General features: G+C 36.8%; 2 protein-coding genes across 2 annotated transcripts; both read left to right on the forward strand.

Moving 5' to 3' along the window:
- Window positions 1-292: 292 nt before the first annotated feature.
- Window positions 293-17,223, forward strand: sft2d1 (SFT2 domain containing 1). The gene is made up of 8 exons (XM_057342692.1): window positions 293-469; window positions 1,993-2,079; window positions 3,217-3,302; window positions 7,738-7,819; window positions 8,485-8,520; window positions 8,614-8,672; window positions 11,781-11,810; window positions 16,478-17,223. Exons 1-8 carry the CDS (start codon window positions 404-406, stop codon window positions 16,515-16,517), a joined length of 486 nt encoding a protein of 161 aa, XP_057198675.1. The 5' UTR covers window positions 293-403; the 3' UTR covers window positions 16,518-17,223.
- Window positions 17,224-18,842: 1,619 nt separating this feature from the next.
- prr18 (proline rich 18) lies at window positions 18,843-20,684 on the forward strand. The gene has a single exon (XM_057342215.1). The coding sequence runs from the start codon at window positions 19,174-19,176 to the stop codon at window positions 19,936-19,938; it is 765 nt and encodes a 254-aa protein (XP_057198198.1). The 5' UTR covers window positions 18,843-19,173; the 3' UTR covers window positions 19,939-20,684.
- Window positions 20,685-20,822: the final 138 nt, after the last annotated feature.

Genomic DNA, 20,822 nt, shown 5'->3' on the forward strand with positions numbered 1-20,822 from the left:
AAAATACATTAAGTTATGAGTGCAGTTAAACTAATGTACTACTAGAATAAGAACAATGACGTGTCAAGTCTCGTGCAAATCACGTGACTTACGGAACTGGCACTTTAAAAACGGCGCCAGCGTTTTGATTTGCGCATGCGCCTCGTGCCTGCATTACACTGGTATGAAGATAAGTTCCGCCTTCTGAGTCAGGATTGGTTAGCAATTCTCTATGCTGTCTTCTATTGGGCAGTTGAAAAGTCGTTTATACAGTCGGTCCAACCGTAGCAGTCAGAGATAAGCTTCAGGGCGTGGCTTGTCGAAATACGGGCGTCAATATAACGCGTTAAGTTGTCAAGCTTCAACTTCGAGGAAGTGTCCGAGAATTTCTGACTTTAATCAACTTTTTACTTGACGTGCGACAATGGACAAATTGCGACGTGTGTTAAGCGGTCGGGAGGAGAATGAGGAAGTGGGTCTTACAGCACAGGTGACGTTATAAATACGAAGTTTGTTTCATTTGCAGTCTTTCCTCCTACAGTAACGCAACGTCAGGCCACATTGAGTTGATGTAGCTCCTGTCATTCACAGTGCTGATATTCTCTTTACTTCCTTTTTAACACTTAAAAACTGCTGTGTCTGTATCATTCTTGCATGTATAATATGGTGTTTGGAGCACCGCAGTAATTTTTTTCAATACCATCACGTTTGAAACTCATAGTTATAATATTGTACAATAATATGTATCCTGCTCATACCAAATGATTACCTTCATTGTATTTTGAGGGTGTTATAAACAATACTATGGTATTAACGTTACCAACCCGGAAAGTGTCCAAAACACATTGTTATTATGATGGCAGCATGTCCAAATAACAGTTCTAATTCATAGAAAGATAAATGGGATATTATTAAGAAATGATAGAGTTATGTTGAATTGTGTTTACAGTGTTTCTTATTGTTGTTATGTGATAATGACATTTGTTAACTGATGATTTTCCATGCTTCCTGAGGGAAAGGATTATGTGAGGTAAGGTCATGACCTGCGGATTTTGTTCCCTTCCTGCAAGTCTGAAATGTATTTTGTACTCTCTCTGTTGCTCTGTCCCTTTAAACGTGTTTAAAGGGGTCATATCATGAAAAAATGGTCTTTGGAGATAAAAGAGTTTATTGTATTTTGAAAACATACTGGAACTTTTTAACGCTCTTTCTGGTCTATAGAGTGTAATTCAGTCTCAAAGTGGAAAAACAACTCGTCTAAAACCTTCACAACTTTGTGACATCAGACAGTTGAATAAATTAATGAAGGGCCGCCTACATTTACACATCAGCGACACCTATTGAATGATCAAAAAAGACTCATCCGGTTTCTGTGAGTTCATGGAGAGCCAGTAGGCCAGACACTATTATTTTAAACACCCGAAGAACTATTGATGAAGTCGGATAAACCGTGTGCTGTTCCTGTTGTGTGTTGCACGTGACCCTCAGCAAAATCATCAGTATCCAAGCATAAAAAATGTATAAAATAATCTGATCAATTCTTCTGATGTTAACAGTTTGAGCAGAACATTTCAATGGGGGTAGTAACTGTAGGATTGTGTTCACAATTTGATGCAGGCTTTGCAAGGAACGCTGTAAAACAAAATCGATTTTTGACTGTGTTTGGCATTTAGATTAAAGTCAACACAAAACCAATGGCTTATATTCGTTAACTGAGGTCCGAGATTGTGTGGAAAATATTTATGGTGACAAGGATCTGTTCTAACATGAGTAGACCCCAGGGAGAGAGCGAAATGATAAAAATGCATGATCTGACCCCTTTAGTCAGATGTCTGTTAGTACCACTTGTAGAGTAATTTTATTCTTGTCGTGTTCTTTCTGTGAATCTGCGCATTTACACATTAAATGGTGTTTTTTTTTTTCTCATGTGCACTTTTCGTGTTCACATAAACTCTCGGTCATTGTTCATGAGGCATTATGAATCACGTGACATCCTGTGATTCTTCTCTGTAGATTCTGGATGGCACGTCGCTCAGTTTCAGCACACGGGTGAAGTGGTTTGTCATTTGTTTTGCAGCAGGGATCCTGTCCTCAATACTTGTGAGTTTCGTTTGTCTCTATCTTGCCTTTTAACAGGAACATTACTGTACATAGTATCACAGTTTTACCTTAACTCTGCCAGCTCTTAATATGATTTTGGCAAAGTTATGCTATTCACATGGTATTCCAAAAACTTTTCCAAATATCATTTAAAGAGGTATACATCAGATATCATACAATATGTTTTTAAAGGACACTTGCTAATGGCAAACTCTTTCTAATTTGTTTGGGAAAATTTCCAAAGTTTTTGCTAAATTTCCAGGCCTCATCACTGCTCCACAAAATGAAGGTGACTGCCACAATCGGTTCTTACATTGGCAGGGCGTCATTTGACTATTGTCACTATGAACTGCAGCTGTATTGAAAAGAGCATACATTAGCGCATTGAAACCACACAGGGACAGTACATTCAAAATAAACCAAAAAATTAGATGCATGATTAGGAATATTGTTGATGTTTTTGCATTCTAAAAAGAAATATAAAGTGGATTTCCACAGGTTGATAGTGTATAAAGTGTTATATCTTCACCTCCTCCCCCTTCTGCCAACTGCTTTCAGTTGGCTTGTACGTCATGATAACACTTTACTGATAACACAGCCATTTACTTTGCAGACTTTTCAAACCAAACATTTCACAAATGGATGTTTGATAGGTTTGACATGATGAACAATGGTTACTCAAACCTGTCAGTTCAAACCTGTATGACTTTCTCTCTTCCGCAGAACACAAGAGAAGATACTTTGAAGAATGTTGTTAACTGGCCCCTTTTCACTTGCATTGGTTTTGTGTCCATACAATATAAGTGAATGGGGGCCAGTGCTGTTCGGTTATCAACTTTCTTCCAAATATCTTCTTTTGTGTTCTGCAGAAAAAAGAAAGCCATAAAGGTTTGAAATAACAAGAGGGTGAGTAAATGATGACAGAATTTTCATTTTTGGGTGAACTGCCACTTTAAGGCCGCTATAGTTCTCAAAGCTGTAGCTTTTAAACACCACCAGGTGGCAGAAGTGTTTTACATGTTGATGTAAAAGAAGTAAAATGTATGAGTTTTGTGTGGTTTTGGGTTTTAAATTTCAAACGTTTAGCTTTACAGAAAGGTTTGAATATTAAGTGATGCTTTATGTCCTCTGAAACAGGGAACTGCACTTCTCTTTTTGCCTAAAGCTGGCATTAAGTTGTTTGCTGTATTCTACACCCTAGGAAACATAGCTGCACTTTCAAGGTAAGTTTAATTACAGCTGGGAACATCTCTTAAATGTTGATTCAGTGTACATAATTATATTTACTGTTTACTCTGCATATATGCAGGGATGTACTGGGGTTTTTTCTGGGTGTATTCAATGACAATCATGTTTTTTTTTACTCATTTGAGGTACAAGTCCTATGATTTTTTTTGCAGATATGTTACAGATTATAAGAGAATGTCAGTTTTGTTAACCAAGTTATTATTGTTAAAGAAAATTGATCAGTTCAGCTCTGATACAGGCCATGATTACATAAGAAGCCACACGGATTTTGTTAAGGAACACGTTAGGGGAATAAGAATATAACCTTATTCAGTGTTCAACTCGGACTGGTCTGCTTTTGAAAATGTTCACTTGGCTTCAATTGAAAGGCATTGTCTTCACGTTGGGATTAGAGGATTGTTCTTGTCCTCTTACGGTGTTGTTGGGTTGCCATGGGGCAGGATGTTCTGTTCCCGAAGACTCAAACAAGTTTGTGTAGTTCTCTGAAATCAAGGCAGAGGAGTTTTAGTTCATACAAAATTTTAAGTGGATGATTGTTTAATCACTCCCTTTTTTATTTACGTTTATATTTTAGCGACGATTTAAAACTTGCATTACTTACATGAAACATATAACACATTAAAGAAACTGGGTCTTCTTGCGTAATCTATGGCCTTGTTACTGGTTCATAATGGACGATAGCCAAACTAGTTCATCAATGTCATGTGAATCCTGATGTTCATCCCTCACCTATAGGATGTCGTCCTGTGGTGCTGGAGTGGCTTTAAATCAACTATTTAAAATATTAAACATATTAAATCGTGCAGCAGCTGTTTTGAAAAACAGTTATTCCTTAGACTTGTTTCTATTGATCATCAGAAATCAAAAGTATAAAGTATTTGCACATCCAGTTAGTATTTGTTGTGCTGAATATAATTTCTGCTGATTTTAAGAAAGAAAATTATTGTGTTTGACAATGATGATTTGCCTAAAAATTGTATTTTATTTGTGCCGTTTGCTAAGGACACCATCACCATTACTGTTGCTTGTACTTTGAGTTATGGGTTTGTTCAAATCATTCTAAATTGAATTAGAGACTTGAATTTAAATGCCTCGAATCCTGTGGCTTTTTCAGGAAAGATACACTGTTATTTCAAGCTGCCAGACATACAATCGCAGCCCTATTAAACAGGAAGAAATAGACTTAAATTAAAGAAAAGACTCAAGCCATATATAGCCGCGGAAAAAATTAACAGACCATTCCAAATGTTCATTTAATCAGCATTTCTAGATGTATTGTGGCCATTCATTCCAATCCAGTGTCTGTTGAATTTCAACAAAATCAAACCTCAGGAGTGACAAAGTTATCACATAAAAATGTGTAAAAATGTACAATTGAAGAGTTTGGTTGCAAAATGAGATAACTCTGTTTTAAAAAATGTTCAAAAATCTTGTTTTTTTTTGTTGTGCATTCCAATTAATATCAATCAAACTGCAGTTGGTTTGTTTTGGTTATCTCGTTTTGGAACCAAACTCTTCAAATATTACTGTTGTATTGCTTAAAAGTTTTCAGTACAATAAATTGAAAAGCATATACTGTTTTCTTTGCAGTATTTGAGGTCTGAAAAAATACAGAGTATTTTTACAATATCATTATTAAATAAAATACAATATTTTTATTTGAAATTTGGGAGTAATATTGTTAGTGGTTCGCAGAATGAAACAAAAACGATAATTTACCTATAAATAGTAAATTGTAAATTTCAGTCTCTGAAATGAATTTCTGTCTCTTAATTTTTTTCTGCGGCTGTACACATACATTATAATATTATATTCATATTATTTTCTTTAATTTTAGGGTGAAATGTAAGATGGACTTTTCTGTATAATTTAATCACAGTGCACCTGAAATTCCAGAAAACATAACAACGGTGTATCTCAGTGGTCTCACGGTCAGCTATTCCACATCATGACGCAGGTACCAGTAAGAGGCCCGGTTAGTAACTAGGGCAGTGAGGTGGAAAAATTGCCCGGAAGAATTTTCCTTGCATTCTCCCAGACTGCACCTCTGCATATCAGAGGCCTGATTCTCACTTTGAAGCCCTTGCGCTCGTGAGAAATCATTAAACTGAGCCATTTGGTTTGATTAGTAACCAAAATCTGTCCTTAATCACAGAGGCTTCCAGACAGATATTAGGAGTTTAAGTCTTCAAAGTTATGTGTGGAGAAGTGTGCTGTCTTAGTTACCTGATTAAAATACACACAACATCAGCTTTAAAAAAACCTACTGGCAGGATATATTAGCATGATGCATCAGGAAACCTTCTCTTAAAGGCCATGACCCAGACTGAAAGAAGGACACAGTTCATGAGGTTTATTGACGGGTATGTGCATCAAATTAGAGACTAGATCTCAACTCTACCAGAAAAACCTTTTTAAATTGTGTGGGTAAATCTTTTGAAAACATCTCATGGTCACATTGTATCTTGCATAAAGAAAATTAACATGATTATATAAGTTGTTGAAGGCGTCAATTTTCTAAAGCTGTACATCAGCTTTGGTCCCTACTTTATATACATTTTATGCATTACAGCAATGAGCATTTGGCTTGGTTGCCATGAAAATAATGTTGTAATGTAACATGATTTGGTGAATTGGTTGGGGAGATGGGTGTTATGTTACTCACACAAATGTGTTAACTAGGTTTGGAGAAATTTACTCTTTTGTGTCAGACTTAATCTGGTTATTACATTTTTTTTCTTTCTTTTAGCATTAAATAATCATATTTTGTTAAAGGGATAGTTCATCCAAAAATGAAAATTCTTTCATTATTTACTCACGCTCATGTAATTTCATACCTGTATAAATTACTTTGTTCAGATGAACACAAAGAAAGATATTTGGAAGAATGTAAGTAATTTTCAGTTCTGGGACATCATTGACTACCATAGTAGGAAGAATTAAATGGTCGTCAAAGGTTCCCGAGAACTCTTTGTTTTCCTAAATTCTTCAAAATATCTCATTATGTGTTCAACAGAACAATAAAACAATATTTTTTTCCTACTATGGTAGTGGATGATGTCCCAGAACTGAAAATTGCTAACAAAGAAATTTATACAGGTGTGAAAGAACCTGAGGGTGAGTAAATGATGATAGATTTTTCATTTTTGGATGAACTATCCCTTTAATAGAAAACGTGAACAAATACTGTTTTCTTCTTTTAAACGTTACATTTTGTTAGTGAATGTCAGAATATGGCCATCCTGTACATCTGAGGGTGACATCATCGCCGGCTGACGCATTAGTGTTTATGTGATCTGGTTAAGGTTGCTTTGGTAATGCAGGGCTTTTGGGTTGATCTCTGTGGGACCTGAGCACCGTTCATCTAATATCAATGAGTCTGCAGTCAGTCTGCGTCATTGTGTCTCTAATTCATCTTATTTTGCTGATGTCTCGCATCATAAATGAATAAAAAAATCCTATATTGATTTAGGAATTATGCTAATCGGGCCTTTGATGTCATCCTGCCTCTCAAATTGAAATCAATGTTTTTTTGTAAGGAGATCAAAGTTTACTCTTATTGAAAACTACTACATCTGGGTTTTAAATAGATAGTCATGGCATTTTTGCAATGATTTTACAGGCAATATAAAAATTAAGCAACATGGTAAATTTCTTTTTTATTTGTCCTCTCTTAATCGGTCATTTCAGTTTCCTAAATACTCTCAGGCATTTTTCCGCGGCCATTGACACTTTTACTTTCCATCTCTGATTTAAATTTCAGCAGTAAAAACAAGGTTAGCATTGGTAAATTTATTTCTGTGAATCACTTAAAAATGAAGTTGAAGTTCTTGTGTGTCAATTTTCATGTATTAATTAGTAAGAAATGTGTGTAAGGGAAATATTAAATAATCGAAATAATTTAATAAGATTCAAAAATCTCAAATACAAAATTATTGGAACATATTAGATAAATAAATATATATATATATATATTAGTAAAATATATAATTCAGTATAATTATTTGGTAACACTTTACAATAAGGTGCTATTAGTTAACATTAGTAAATGCATTAGCTAACAATGAACAATTTAGTTTTTCAGCATTTATTAATCCTTGTTAATGTTAGTTCATGTCAGTACAGTTATTCGTGTTAGTGCATGGTGCAATAACTAATGTTAACTGTGACAGTTTGATTTTAATAATGTATTTGTTAATGCTGAAATTAATATTATTTAATATGAATAAATGCTGTAGAAGTATTGTTCATTGTTAGTTCATGTTAGCTAATGCATTAACTCATTGTTAACAAATAGCACCTTATTGTAAAGGGTTATCAATTATTTTTGCTCTATCGAGTAATATTGTGAATAATAGATACTGTAGTTGTGCGGCTTGTGATTTCACCTTGTTCTTTGTTGCTCTACAGCACGTGTTTCCTGATGGGACCTCTTAAACAGCTGAAGCGTATGTTTGAACCCACCAGACTCATAGCCACCATTGTGATGCTGGTAAGAGAAAGCGTCACATGAGGGCCACTGAAAACAAAACGTTTTTGTATATTATATTATATTATATTATATTATATGTTATGTATGTACACTACCAGTCAAAAGTTTAGGATCATGATCTTAAAAATATTTTAACCTTAAGGTGTGTGTTTCAATGTTTGAAATCACTTTTGTAGACAAAAATATAATTGTGCCAACATATTAATTTATTTAATTAGAAAACCTAATTTTTTTTAAAAAATATTTTTTTGTGAATATCACTTTTGAAATGGATTACTTGGACCAAATAATTAATAAAAAGCCATCATAGATGGAAATTCCTTCAGTACTGTATAAAAAGCTTCCCAGGTTGAGACCTCAAGAAGCTGGATGATCAAATGCAAAGTGTTCGATTCTAGTCAAAGGGTGGCTACTTTAAAGATGCTAAAATATAACATAAGACCTCATTTATTTTGGATGCTTTTAGTCACAACATAATCCCCACAGCTACATTTGTGTTATTTCATGGTTTTGATGGGTTTAATATTGTTCTAAAGAAGGGTTAAAATATGATCTATCATTCGATCGATGTATCAGTGTAATGCAAAAAAATGATTCAGTATTACATTAAATAATAACTTTCTGTGTATGTAATAACTGTTGTTTTGTGTGTTGTTTTCCCTCAGCTGTGTCTTGTGTTGACGTTATGTGCGGCCTTTTGGGTAAGATTCCTAAACCAACGGTTTGATGCTGATGTTTCTGTTGACAATTTGTTGTACGTTATTTTAATTTCATTTTACTTTGTGTCCCTCCAGTGGCAGAAAAAGGGGCTGGCAATCATCTTCTGCATTATGCAGTTTTTGGCCATGACATGGTAGGTGACAGACACACCTGTTAAACATAATATTGAAGCAAACCTTTTAACTATGAGTAACAGTTCTGAATATGCCGGTGGCATTTAAAAACTCCTGTTCTGCTTGCAAATACTATGTAATTATTATTAGAAATTATCCCACCCATATTAAGTACATGTATTTACCAGTATTTATTTAGTCGGGTAAGTACAAATGCAAAAGTACACATGCAAAATAAAGTGCGATGCTTAGCTAACCTTCCTCACGATTGAAGATCCAGCTCTAATGACGTGGTCATTCACGACTGGTGTACATTACAACTCTTATGCAACAACTATTATCACTGCTCATCAGCACAATGACAAACACAAACAAAACCAGTCCTAAACGCTGGATTATATAGATTACAGTGTTGGTTTGCGCCCATGCCGTCTACTATTCGCCAGAAGAACTCACGCCACTGTCTGAGACAAACGTGTCTTCTTAAACAGAATAATGTAAAGCAACATACTGTACATATGTAGTGATATTTAGGGGTTGATAGACATCAACCGAAAATGATTGACAAGGGTGTCAGTAGATTCAATGCTATTCAATGCAGATTTCTATTAAATGCAGATCCCCTCAGCAAACTGGCTGATCAGTTGGCATGGCTGTTATCAGCTTTGTGTACATTTTACAGGAAATCAAACAAATTGCTAATTGCCTTTGCATATTAAATTGGCATAGTAAATTGGCATAATAAACGGGGAAAATATGACACCTTTAACCTTTGAGTCATCCGACTAGCATCTAAATGTCGAAGCACAAGTCATAAAGCCGTAAACATGCTCGTGTAAGGGTAATATTTCATTATACCACTAGTGTTAGGATGAATGTGTGTGTCTGGAAGTTTATGTGTTATGTTAGTTTTGAAGCAGGTGGCCGAGTCCTTTTGGGCCAAAAATAAACCCATCAACCTGAGCAATATGACTAGAGGAGGTATGAGTATTGTGGGTGAAGTGATAAAATATTGAGTCTAAATTTAAAGCTTTCTGTCAAAATTAGCTTTTTAGGATTTTTAAAGCAACAACGAGCCGTTTTTCGACCTTAAAATAACCTCTCTAAAATTAGGACAACTCTTAACTGGGCGAATTTTAGTGCCGCTTCTACCTAAGCAGCCCTCTATTGGCTGAAATCACACTTGTAACTTTGGTTTATGGGTAGGATCCCAAGCCCCGCCCATCACCTGCTTTACGGCATATGTCACGTTTTACTCATAGCCTGGGTGAAGTTAGCCAACTTCTAACAATAAGACGAGACCATCTAGTTCAAGTCTCCAAACCATCACCATGGCAGAGCCTGCAAAAAAACCAAAGAGGGTTTTGTCGGAGGAAGCGAAGAAAAGAAAGAGAGAGAGTGATCGGACAGTAGCCCTATCACGTATCAGTATCGCACGGGCTAACACTCGGTGGCGCGAGCTGAAAGAGGCAACGGGTTGCAAAACTGATGGAGACCTAGCGGTCCTGCTACTGGATTTGTAAGTGTTATATGTACATTTTTCTTACACTCCTGTACTTTTGAGCTCATTTGTTATAAGGATGTGTTCAGGTTGTTCATTGGCGCACCACCGGTTCACATTTTATAACCGTAAGGTAGCTGAGAGATAATATTTTGTTTCCCCGGTGTCGATAGCTAGCATGTTGTTTCTCGTCACGAATTTGTGTAATGCACGTAAACGAAGACTACCAAACCACAATAAACATTTTGTGGTAAAAATGTGCAGATTCCGTAGTTCAGACCAGTTATGCACGTACGCCGGTTAACAAATTCACATGTTTTGAGCTGACAACGGGGAAACTTTGCGACAGTATTTAGGACACACGGATCAGACAATTGCGCTTATCAACCACATGGGGTAACCATACACCAAAACGGCTCGTTGTTGCTTTAAAGTACAGTCTAAAAAAAAGACAATGGGCAGTTTTCCCGTGTCACTAAAGCAGCTAAACAGAAGTGGGCAGTAAAACTAATCTGATCCTCTAAGCGTGTCTTGACCCCTTCACTTGGCTGTGAGCAGAGCACAGGTGTGCACAGCCAGGTGGGCTGAACTCACGGCTCCCCTCTTCTGAAACTGCTTCACCAGACAAAAGAGCAATGTTATGTGTTTGCCGAGTGACTTTTATTAGCTGTGTTTTATTAGTTTATTTGCATTCCACCCATACTGCTTCTTTCTCAGTTACACTAAGAAAAGTTTGTAATAACATTGTTAGCATTATGAAAGTTTATACAGCAGTAAGGACAGATAATTGGACAGGCAGGGAAGTCCCCACAAAGAAAGTATTAGCAGTCAGTTTTTGTTCCCCATGAGGAAAACTGCTTATAAATTAAAATTGGTTTGTGTGATGGTTAGGGTTAGTTTGTAGAGTATAAAATCTGTAGAACATATAAAAACAAACCTGTTTGTGTATGAGGCTCCTTAGAGCGCTGCTAGCTGCCCAGTTTTACTCACTGGGTCAGATTTTATTGGCCATGTAATTGCTGTCAGTTTACTGTCAGGGCGTTCTCTTCCTCCACACACACTGTGTGTCACCACCAGCAGTCTTCTTCTTACCGCCTGATATATCACTCCAGCAAATACATGAAGCATGTATGATGAGAATACTGGGAAATCATCAAAGACCAGTCAAACCCATCAGAGATGACACACATTTCTGGGATGCGTTAGCAGTTCTTTTTGAAGTCATTTGTTTGTATAGCAAATCCCTTCTGTATGTTTTCTTTTAAATCTATCGAAGGTTTTATGTGTTTAAATTGTATGTATATAGTTGTTCTTTTATTGGTTTGTTAAATCAGAGTATGGTAAAGATTTGAATTCTAATAACCGTGAAGGCACATGTCTCTCATTATATTCCCACATGTTGATGAATTTCATTTTAATGAGCTTGCAGTAAAAACACATTTAGTATTACATAAAGCGCATCATTTCATTACTTTAAAAGCAAGCTGTAACTGCCGTCTTTGACGCACTTACGGATTTACTGTGCATTTATTACAACTTCATTTCCTTTCAGGCTTTTGTGTTTTTGAATTTCCTGTAAGCGTTTATTTGGACATTACGTATTAATACAGTGTCTCTGTGTTCTTAGGTATAGCATCTCCTACATTCCATTTGCACGGTAAGAACAAACCTCATCTCGCCTCCATGTGTTTTTTCTTATTTTAAAGGGGTCGTATGGCGCGAATACGTGTTTTTCTGTGTCTTTGGTGTGTTATAAGTTGCCCATGCATGTATTAAGCACGTAAAATTGCAAAAATTAAAGAATGTTTTTTTCGGAACAAAAGATGCATTCTATCTAAAAGCGAATGCTCATCCAGACCTGCCTGAAACTCCTTGTGTAACCACACCCCTACAAATCTATGTCAGTTCTTGGTATGATTTGACTAAGACCGCCCAAATGTATACACAAGTGAGGTGGGCGTACCTGTCAGTACAATTGCTTGGGAACCTGATGTTCCAAATATGGTAAGAGGCGTTACATTTCCATCACGCACTTGCAGTATTCGACCAATCACTACGCACTGGTTAACTGGCCAATCATAGCACACCTCGCTTTTCAGAGCCATGAGCTTTGTAAAAAATCTGCACGTTTCAGAGAGGCGGAGCAAAGAGGAGATACAAACATGCACGGTGTGTGGAAAATACAGCGTTTTTGAACCTTAAATCATGTATACACATTGCATTCCATCTAAAACAAACAATAATATTCGTTTTAGCCGTGTCATATGACCCCTTTAAAAATGCAGTTATGCTTATGATGGCAATTTGTAATGAAACCGTTTAAAATATGATTTAAAATATTCTCCGACGAGCTAACTTCCAACAAATAATACACAACACAACAATACCACTGCTTCGCGGGGCTTATTGCTTTTATAAAACGGTTATTCCATATGCGTAGCAAGGTTTCATAAATAAAGAATATAAAATGATATCTAGGCTATGTAATGCGGTCAGCCGTTATAAATCGGGGTATTTTATAACGGCTTAGAACTCGTATCAGCCAATCAGAGTCAAGGACCAGAACTGACCATTTTATAAAGTTGTTTTATTTAGTTTAGTCTGGCTAGTATGAACAGAATCTATCTACAAATGTAAAACAAACTGTTTGATGAGTCAGCCCAACCGGTTTAGCTCGACTGCCTATTTATATCCCAAACAATCCCAATGCGTCTGAAGTTTGTCTCCAAATGGCAGCGTGTCACCCTCTATCTTGCAGTTGTTGTTGTTTTGGGTGGGATTGGGTTTGTGTATGCAGGGGGAGCTGAATTCCCTGAATGAAAACATGATTTTATTTACTCATGGCCTAACGGCTGTTGGCCTTCACCATATGGCAGTAATCCCCTACTGGAGCGCTCCGCTCTCACAGTGTCAGGCCTGCTTGTTTTCCTGTCGCCTGCCCGGCTTGAGCACCATAAGGTCATTTATCTAATACCTTAACAAAGACATTTAAAGTCATATCTGCTGTGTTTGGGCAGGAATCTCGTCCAAATCTGTTTCTTTGTGTGGAGACTGGGATTGGTGATGGTATTAAATCGTATTACATGATGTGCGATTGAAATATTTTAGCCATTTACTCATTCTTTTGTTGTTCCAATTCTTTGTTTTTATTTTATCTCACGGAGAGGGTTTAAATAATAAGAAGGATTATCCCTAACAATAATAAAAATGTGATTTATGTTCATTATTTTACATTAAATGATACTGTATGTAGGCCTAGGTGCCAAGGACATAGTGACAATGATAAAAGCACTGCGAATACTTTCAGAGTAGTTTCTTAGATTATAGATTATAATCTGTCCTCTGATAGACTGATTTATATTATCCTCATAGAAAAATTCTATTGTGATCATCAATATGAAATCGGTCAAAAAACTATAATCTCAGTTTCATAGCAGGGGGTGGCACTTGAGCTAATTCTGAACGTTGAGCATCACTGGATGTTTGAAGAAAGGGTCCATAAAGCCGGCACCCTCCTCCTTTTCAGGCAAAGGTGCTTGTACATGTTTCTGATAGCATCTGACAGCCGGGAAACCCCATCCCCCATCCAGACGCTCTCTCTCTCCTCAATGATCCTCTTGAAAGAGGAAGACATTTCCTCCTGAATGATTGCCTCTGTTTTCCACCTGCTGCTTTTGTTTGTTCTGTAGACCGAACCCTTGACCCATCTCTCCATTTACCTGTGGATGGTTCATCTTTCCATGAATCCCATTGTGTCATTGTTGATTGTTTTGCCAGAAATACCCACACCCAATCTCAGTAATGCTGTTGTTGAGTATCTTTAAATCCTGCGTTGGGGAATTATTTCACTGTGTTTTTACTGGATTAGCATGAGCAGCCATCACGTCATGAGCTGTTTATCACACACGGCTGTGTTTTGAACATTTAGATGTTTTCTTCATGAGCCGGGTATACTTCTACCATCTAATATTGTCAGGATTTTAATGTGCTTTTTATTTGCCAATGAAGTTTGATAAATGCTGTGCCACTTGACTATAGTTTGCAGTCATCCATTGTTATGTGACTCATAAGTGTCAGAGTGTAAAGACGCTTAAAAATTCAAGATATTTTAATAGTTTCATTGATCCGTATTTTTATTATCAGTTCTTCGCTCAAAAATATTTACTTGCGGTTTAGTGATGATGATGATGATTCCTCTGACTGGAAAAAAGAATAAACACCAAAAACGATGAATTTTAGAGCAAATATATGATATATTAGAAATCATTTGAAGGTAGATCATTTTTTGTCATAACACCCAGCCTCCAGTCTTGTAATTTCTGATGTGTCAAGCAACATAACGTATTTGTTTTAATGGGAATAATGTGCTAATAATAATCTCATTATGTTTGTGCATTTGTATAATGTGTTTTTAGTTTGCCATTTACATTCTGGCTTATTCAGCTTTTTTGCATGAAATCTTGTGTGAAGCCAGGGCATCCGTTGCGCCCATATTTCATCAGAAAGCAGGAGCTGACCATCATTTATTGATGTGCTGTATGTGCAGTGCTCTTAAGGCTTAACTAGTCGGCTGATCGCGTCTGGCGTGTGGCCGCATTTAATGCATAAGGGACGCGTAACGTCTGCAGACATTCGTCAATCTCCCTTTTTTTGTCTCATACTTTTCTACTCTTCCTTTTAACCTTGACTGTTTCACGCCTCCTCCACTTCCTGTGAATTTTGAGCATGACAAAGTCTGCATAGCAACACATTTAGAGAGGGTGACAGAAGCAGAGGAGAGAGGAAAGGGGCGGGGACTGAGGCGGGAGGCACCGTGACCTTGTTCCGCTGTTGCCTTGGAGACCGTGATGGTTACCTCATCGCTTCGATCCATAATAGGGCTGGGCGATATAGCATAAATGACATCCTGATGTTTTTTTGTCTCTGAATGATTTTTTAGCGTGCGTGTCAATGTTTTTGTTTTTGCTGTGGTGATGTTTAATGTAGTGAAATACCGTAAAAATAGAAATTATTAAGACACACTTTCTCACGCTGTTTACTTAATACACGTAAAAAATATTTATATAACAACACATAGTGATGAACTGCAACATGTACAGAATACCTTTACTAGTACATTTTATTACATGAAAAATGCCTCGCAGCAAATTCCTTGAACGTTTTGAATGATTTTTATGAATTGATTTTATGATCAATTCATAAAAATGTATTAATTTTATAAACTATTGAAGCATCCATTTGTTAATGGTCAAATACAAAACAAAACAAAAAGCTTCGTTTGGATTCCGACACTATCATTTGATAATCATAATCACAGTGACATATAAAAAAACTGCATTTCACTTCTACAATCGACCTATTTAATAGCAAAACCGTATAATCAATGAAAACATTGCTATTTGTACAAGTTATTTGTGATATTTGTGAGAAAAAAGTATTTAAAGAGGAAATATAAATTATTGCATAAAAAATAAAGCAATGGAAAAAAAACGTAAAAAGTACATTTACGTATTTGTTTACCAATGAATTTGGGCATTTAAAAATATTTCGTGTTAAATATGAAACTTTGACTTAAAGTGATACTTCACCCAAAAATTCTGTCATCATTTACTCACCTTCGAGTTGTTCCAAATCTGTATAAATGTCTTGTTCTGATGAACACAGAGAAAGATATTTGGAAGAATGCTTATAACCAGTCAGATTTAGCCTCCATTGACTCCCATAGTAGGAAAAAATACTTTATAATTTTTATTTGTTCTGTTTAACACAGAAGACGACATTTTGAAGAATGTAGGTCAGCAAACAGTTCTGGGGCAACTTTTGCCTTCTGTTGTCATTTTTCCTACTATGGTAGTCAATGGGGGAGCAAAATCTGTTTTTGTGCATTCTTCCAAATAACTTTCTCTGTGTTCATCAGAACAAAGAAATGTTTACAGATTTGGAACAACTCGAAGGTAAATGATGACAGAATTTTCCTTTTTGGGTGAAGTTTGGATATTTTGTAAATATTTGATATCTCTCATTTCTAGTCTTTGCCAGAGGAAGGTAAATTACTCTGATAGTGTTTTCACTTCAAAACGAAATAAAATATGCAAAAGCTCCGCCCTGCCACAAAACAGACAAAATCAAAACAAGTCCTGTTATTATCTTAAGTTCAACATTATAAACAGCGTTTACAACATGCTTTCGTTTTATTTAGGATTAAATGTGTATATTATTATTATTCTATACCATCTGTTTCTTTGGAATTTAATATCAGCCATAAATTCTGAAACAACCCCCCCCCTCCCCACTTACTGTATGTCTTTTGTTTAATGTTCACAGAGATGCTGTTATCAAGTGCTTCACCTCCTGCTTGAGCTAAACTATCCAGTATTCCAGTGTATGTCCTGCTTCGAAAGAGTAAATATGTAAAATACTTCATAATTAGCATTATTTTCATCTCAGAATCTGCCGCACCGTTCTTGGTGACCTTAAAACATTTCCTTTTTTTTCTTAACATAATCATTTTAAATAAATGTGTGAATAGTCAGAGTGCATATTTAAAATGTGATATTTCATTTGGAATACGCCTTAAAATTGTTTTACTTCCTGAGGCTTTTGTATTATTTTTATTTTGTTTGTGTGTGTGTGTGTGTGTGTGTGCGTGCGTGCGTGCGTGCGTGCGTGCGTGCGTGCGTGCGTGCGCGCGTTTGTGCGTGCGTGGAGGCTTTCTTTTATGATTTACCTCATCTCAAGCCTGTATGATTCTCTTTTTCTGTTGAACTCAAAAGGATAACATTTAAATAATTTTTGTTTTCTGTACAATGAATGTTATATGGGTTTGGAAAAACAAAGGCAAATAAAGTTTAACATTTTGGGTGAACTTTTCTTTTAAATAATTCTTAATAGATGACATACTGCCATGTAAACTAAATGGAAAAAAGTGTTAATATTAAGTGTGAGGTTTATGAATGAAATCATTTATTATTGATGACTTTGTACAGAAAAAAAATTTTATACCAAAAAAAATGTCATATGAAGAAATGTCACACACCAAATAAATGCAGTACTCATTCTCAGTGTTGTGTGAATTTATTTGCCTGCTTCAAATGGTGTTAATGTGTCATGCTCATCTGGCTGATACGTTCTGAATAATGATGTGTTGGTTGTCTTAGCCCAGGGCAACAGTGACAGCTGTCTCTCGCCACGCTGAATCTCCGGTGATGACATGATGCTATTCCATGTATCTGACTCTGGCTTTCGCTTGTATGCCTAATTTAAGAAACAATGCATTCTTTTTATAAACCCTTATGATCATCTCCCACATGAACAGGTACAGGTTTGTTCTTCACCTCCGAGCATCACGTGATTTTAACGTGACCTAATAACCTAGTGCGGCTGTACTTCCATAGATGCGGTTTCCATGACAACTGTGGGAGTGCTCTGTTTTCTTGATTATCCCTCCTCCACCGCACACTCCTGTTGTGCACAACGCTGATCACATGACCGTAATTACCCTGATGTGATAGTGGCCCCTGAGAGGATATAATGCTTTCCATTTTGAAATAGATTTGACACTTTACTTGGAAAATACAACATAACATGCTTGAGTCGGTAGCTGTGCTTGATGGTGATTAATAGTGACTGGATCAATGATGTTCTCTGTAAATAACATTCGGTTCTAATAGTGATTGTTTTGAAAATGAAATATTATAAGAAATTTTACAGGAGTCGCTCATTATGAATATCCTGTCACTATTAACATAGTATTTTGTGTTTTGTTACAGCTTGTGCAAGAACCAGTGGTACATCCATGACATCATTTCTGGTGTGACATGTAAACGCATTTATTTTAGCCTCAGTAAAGAGAAAGATTATCTATGAATTATTTAATGTCTGCCTTTTTATCACAAAGACATCATGTGGCTTTGGAAGATGAATATTGTGCATGGGCTGTATAGGTTTTTTTATTTATGAAAAAGAAATTCATCTTAAAATTCTCATTGTGCACCACAGAAGAAAAAAATATTTGGGTTTGAAACAACATGAGGGTAAATAATGATTCTGTAATTTATTCTTTTTCTACATTTGTAATGTTTTATAATGTTTCACATGCTTTAAAAAACAATTTTCATGGTAAGACTAGTCAAACATAAGTGAAGACAGACAGATAAACAGGAGTTTTATATTGATTTGAAACAATGTCTATAATTAAATTCAATCGACAATCTATTGTTTGTGAAAATAAGCGTCTGTGTGTGTTGTAGAATAAGCCTATTGATTATCTTTCTTCATCACACTGAGCCGGAAACACTTGACTGTGGCTGGGTGCCGCAGCAGCTGTCACTGTGAAATTACAAACAGTTGGAAAGAAGGATGACAAATCAATAACAATGAGTGCGGCTTTCTTTAACTTTGTCTGTGCTTTGCCAAGGTCACCAAGGAGAAAATATTGACCATCAGCCAAATAGGTAATGAATTATGAAGCTCAATAGCTGCATTCCAGTACACTGTTGTTTCAAGAGAAGAAGGGCTTACATCTTTTTTAAATGCTGCAAACAAATCAATTAAATTATTTAGATCATTGAGACATTTGAAAGTATATCATATCAAGCCAAATGCTATTTTAAACACAAAAAGTATTTGTAAGGTTTTACATTATAAACAATAGATGTTGTTTTTAAAAACTAATTCAAAACGTGAAAAAACTAAACTACTACAAAAGTGGCAAATTTAAATTAAGATTTGTGTTTGAATAATGATATATTTGATTGTCTAATGCAATGTTGTACGTTTTAAGTGTGGTTGTGCAGTGTGCTCTCAGCTGACTGGGAATGTGTGAGCACTGAGCATGGCTTTGTTGTTTTTACCTTTACGATGTAGCCACGCCCCTTGCGTCTAAAACTATATCACGCTTGCGATCGCCCCGCCCCTTATCAGTCTAGCCGTGAGATGCGGAGCGCGATGGATTACTGCGTCTGATACCCAGAGACCTGCCGTCGAATGAACGTTATTCAACGTTTGAATAACCTTCAAAAATGCCTTTTCCGCCGATAAACCTGCACTCGCGGATAGCATCGCCAAGAAAGGAGCTATTCAGGAAAAAGAAGAGCAGAGATAACGTCGCGCCTCCTCAATCCACGGTAAATCCAAGGACGGAAGACAACGAGGAGTCGGAGAAGAATAAACTGGCGTCGCCGTGGCCATTGGGACATGTAAAACAGCACGGACGACACAAGCCGACCCGAGTCCCTGCCGATCCCGAGACGGACAGCAAACATCCATGGCTGAGCGTCCCCAAACCCTTGGCTACCTCATGCGAAAGCGTCCCGCGGTCCAGCTCCGGAGAATCCAGCCATAAATATTCCTCCAGGACGTCTTTCCCAAAAGAAGAAGGCGAGCAAGAGATCCACTTCTCACTCAGCCTAACACCCGAAGCCATCCTGGTCATCCAGAAGCGCAACCTGGAGAAGCAGATGATGGCCAAGCAGCAGAAGTGCTGCGCATCCGCGGACCTCAGACACCGGCGGGTTTTTCCATCCAAGAGAGCGCAGAGCAGCTCCAACAACAAGAGCACCGGACCTGTTGCCAAGCTCGAAGGGGCCAATGATATCAGCACCATTGTGAAGATCTCCCTCCTCAACGATCAGTATAAATACGATGATGTGGAGTACGAGGAGGAGGACGGAGACGTGGACGAGACTGTCATGAGGAAATGTAAAGAGTGGCTGAAAGGTGTGGAAAGCGCCGCTGCTTTTGGGAAAGTTGATAAACTGTCATCGTTGCCTCACCTTAAAAGTTGATCACTTTTTCGCTGTGAAGATTTCAGTCGACGCGTCGGTGTATCCGACGCAAAGTCACCTTTAGAAATAATGACCTCGAACAACGAACGCTTTCGGTATCGAGACGCGTTTTACCGTTTATCAGATGCGTTTAACGGACACATCGACTTTTAAAATAGGCTACCTTCTTAAAAATAATGGTCCCCTGTAGCGGAAAAAGATTGTAAACAGACTATTTAAAGGTAAGAAAGAAATGGATCTTTTAAGGACTTTTGACTGAAAGGTTCGTTGGGGAACCAGCATATTTTGAAGAGTATATAGCACAGACTGAACGCAGGCGTGCACCCTTAATTTTGACTGGATTGTATTCTGCATTGAAGAGTATTGCTGATCACTCTGTAAAGTTTTGCAGTTGACCTTTACACATGGACAGCAATTGTAGTGTTTTGGACTTTGCTATTGTTTTCTTTCTGAATGACATGGGCTGGATGGCAAAGATGTTCGTTTTCAACTGTGGATGGAGAACTGAGAACCAGTGAATGCATGAAGGCCGCATCACTCCTTTGTGCCAGAAAACAATTGCTGTTTTACGAGCCTCTCTGAGAGCCTTTTACTCTTCACATCTAAACTTGATGAAAGTATGTGTGTATTATGGGACTGGAAACCCAGCCGTGTACAGTATTTATTTTAAAACGTGGAGGTGTGTTTATATGCCGTGTGTTGTTTCAAGTCATTTTTAAGAGTTATGATAATAAAATTGAAAATGACTGATCATTCTTTCTTCATCTTTATTTGAACCGAAGACCATGTGAATGATGGGCTAACAACATCAAGTTTTACAATTATCATACGCAAAAAATGTTAAAACAAATATAATACATTTGAAACATTTCCACAGAGTCCTG

Source organism: Triplophysa rosa, linkage group LG9 (genome assembly GCF_024868665.1).
Source record: "Triplophysa rosa linkage group LG9, Trosa_1v2, whole genome shotgun sequence".
Lineage (NCBI taxonomy): Eukaryota > Metazoa > Chordata > Actinopteri > Cypriniformes > Nemacheilidae > Triplophysa > Triplophysa rosa.

What these genes read in the sequence shown, in the direction of transcription:
- sft2d1 (XM_057342692.1), top strand. Translation starts at nt 404, where the DNA reads ATGGACAAATTGCGACGTGTGTTAAGCGGTCGGGAGGAGAATGAGGAA. An exon ending in GGATCCTGTCCTCAATACTT is followed by an intron (nt 2,080 to 3,216) that starts GTGAGTTTCGTT and finishes CCTCTGAAACAG; the next exon opens with GGAACTGCACTTCTCTTTTT. An exon ending in AACATAGCTGCACTTTCAAG is followed by an intron (nt 3,303 to 7,737) that starts GTAAGTTTAATT and finishes GTTGCTCTACAG; the next exon opens with CACGTGTTTCCTGATGGGAC.
- prr18 (XM_057342215.1), top strand. Translation starts at nt 19,174, where the DNA reads ATGCCTTTTCCGCCGATAAACCTGCACTCGCGGATAGCATCGCCAAGA.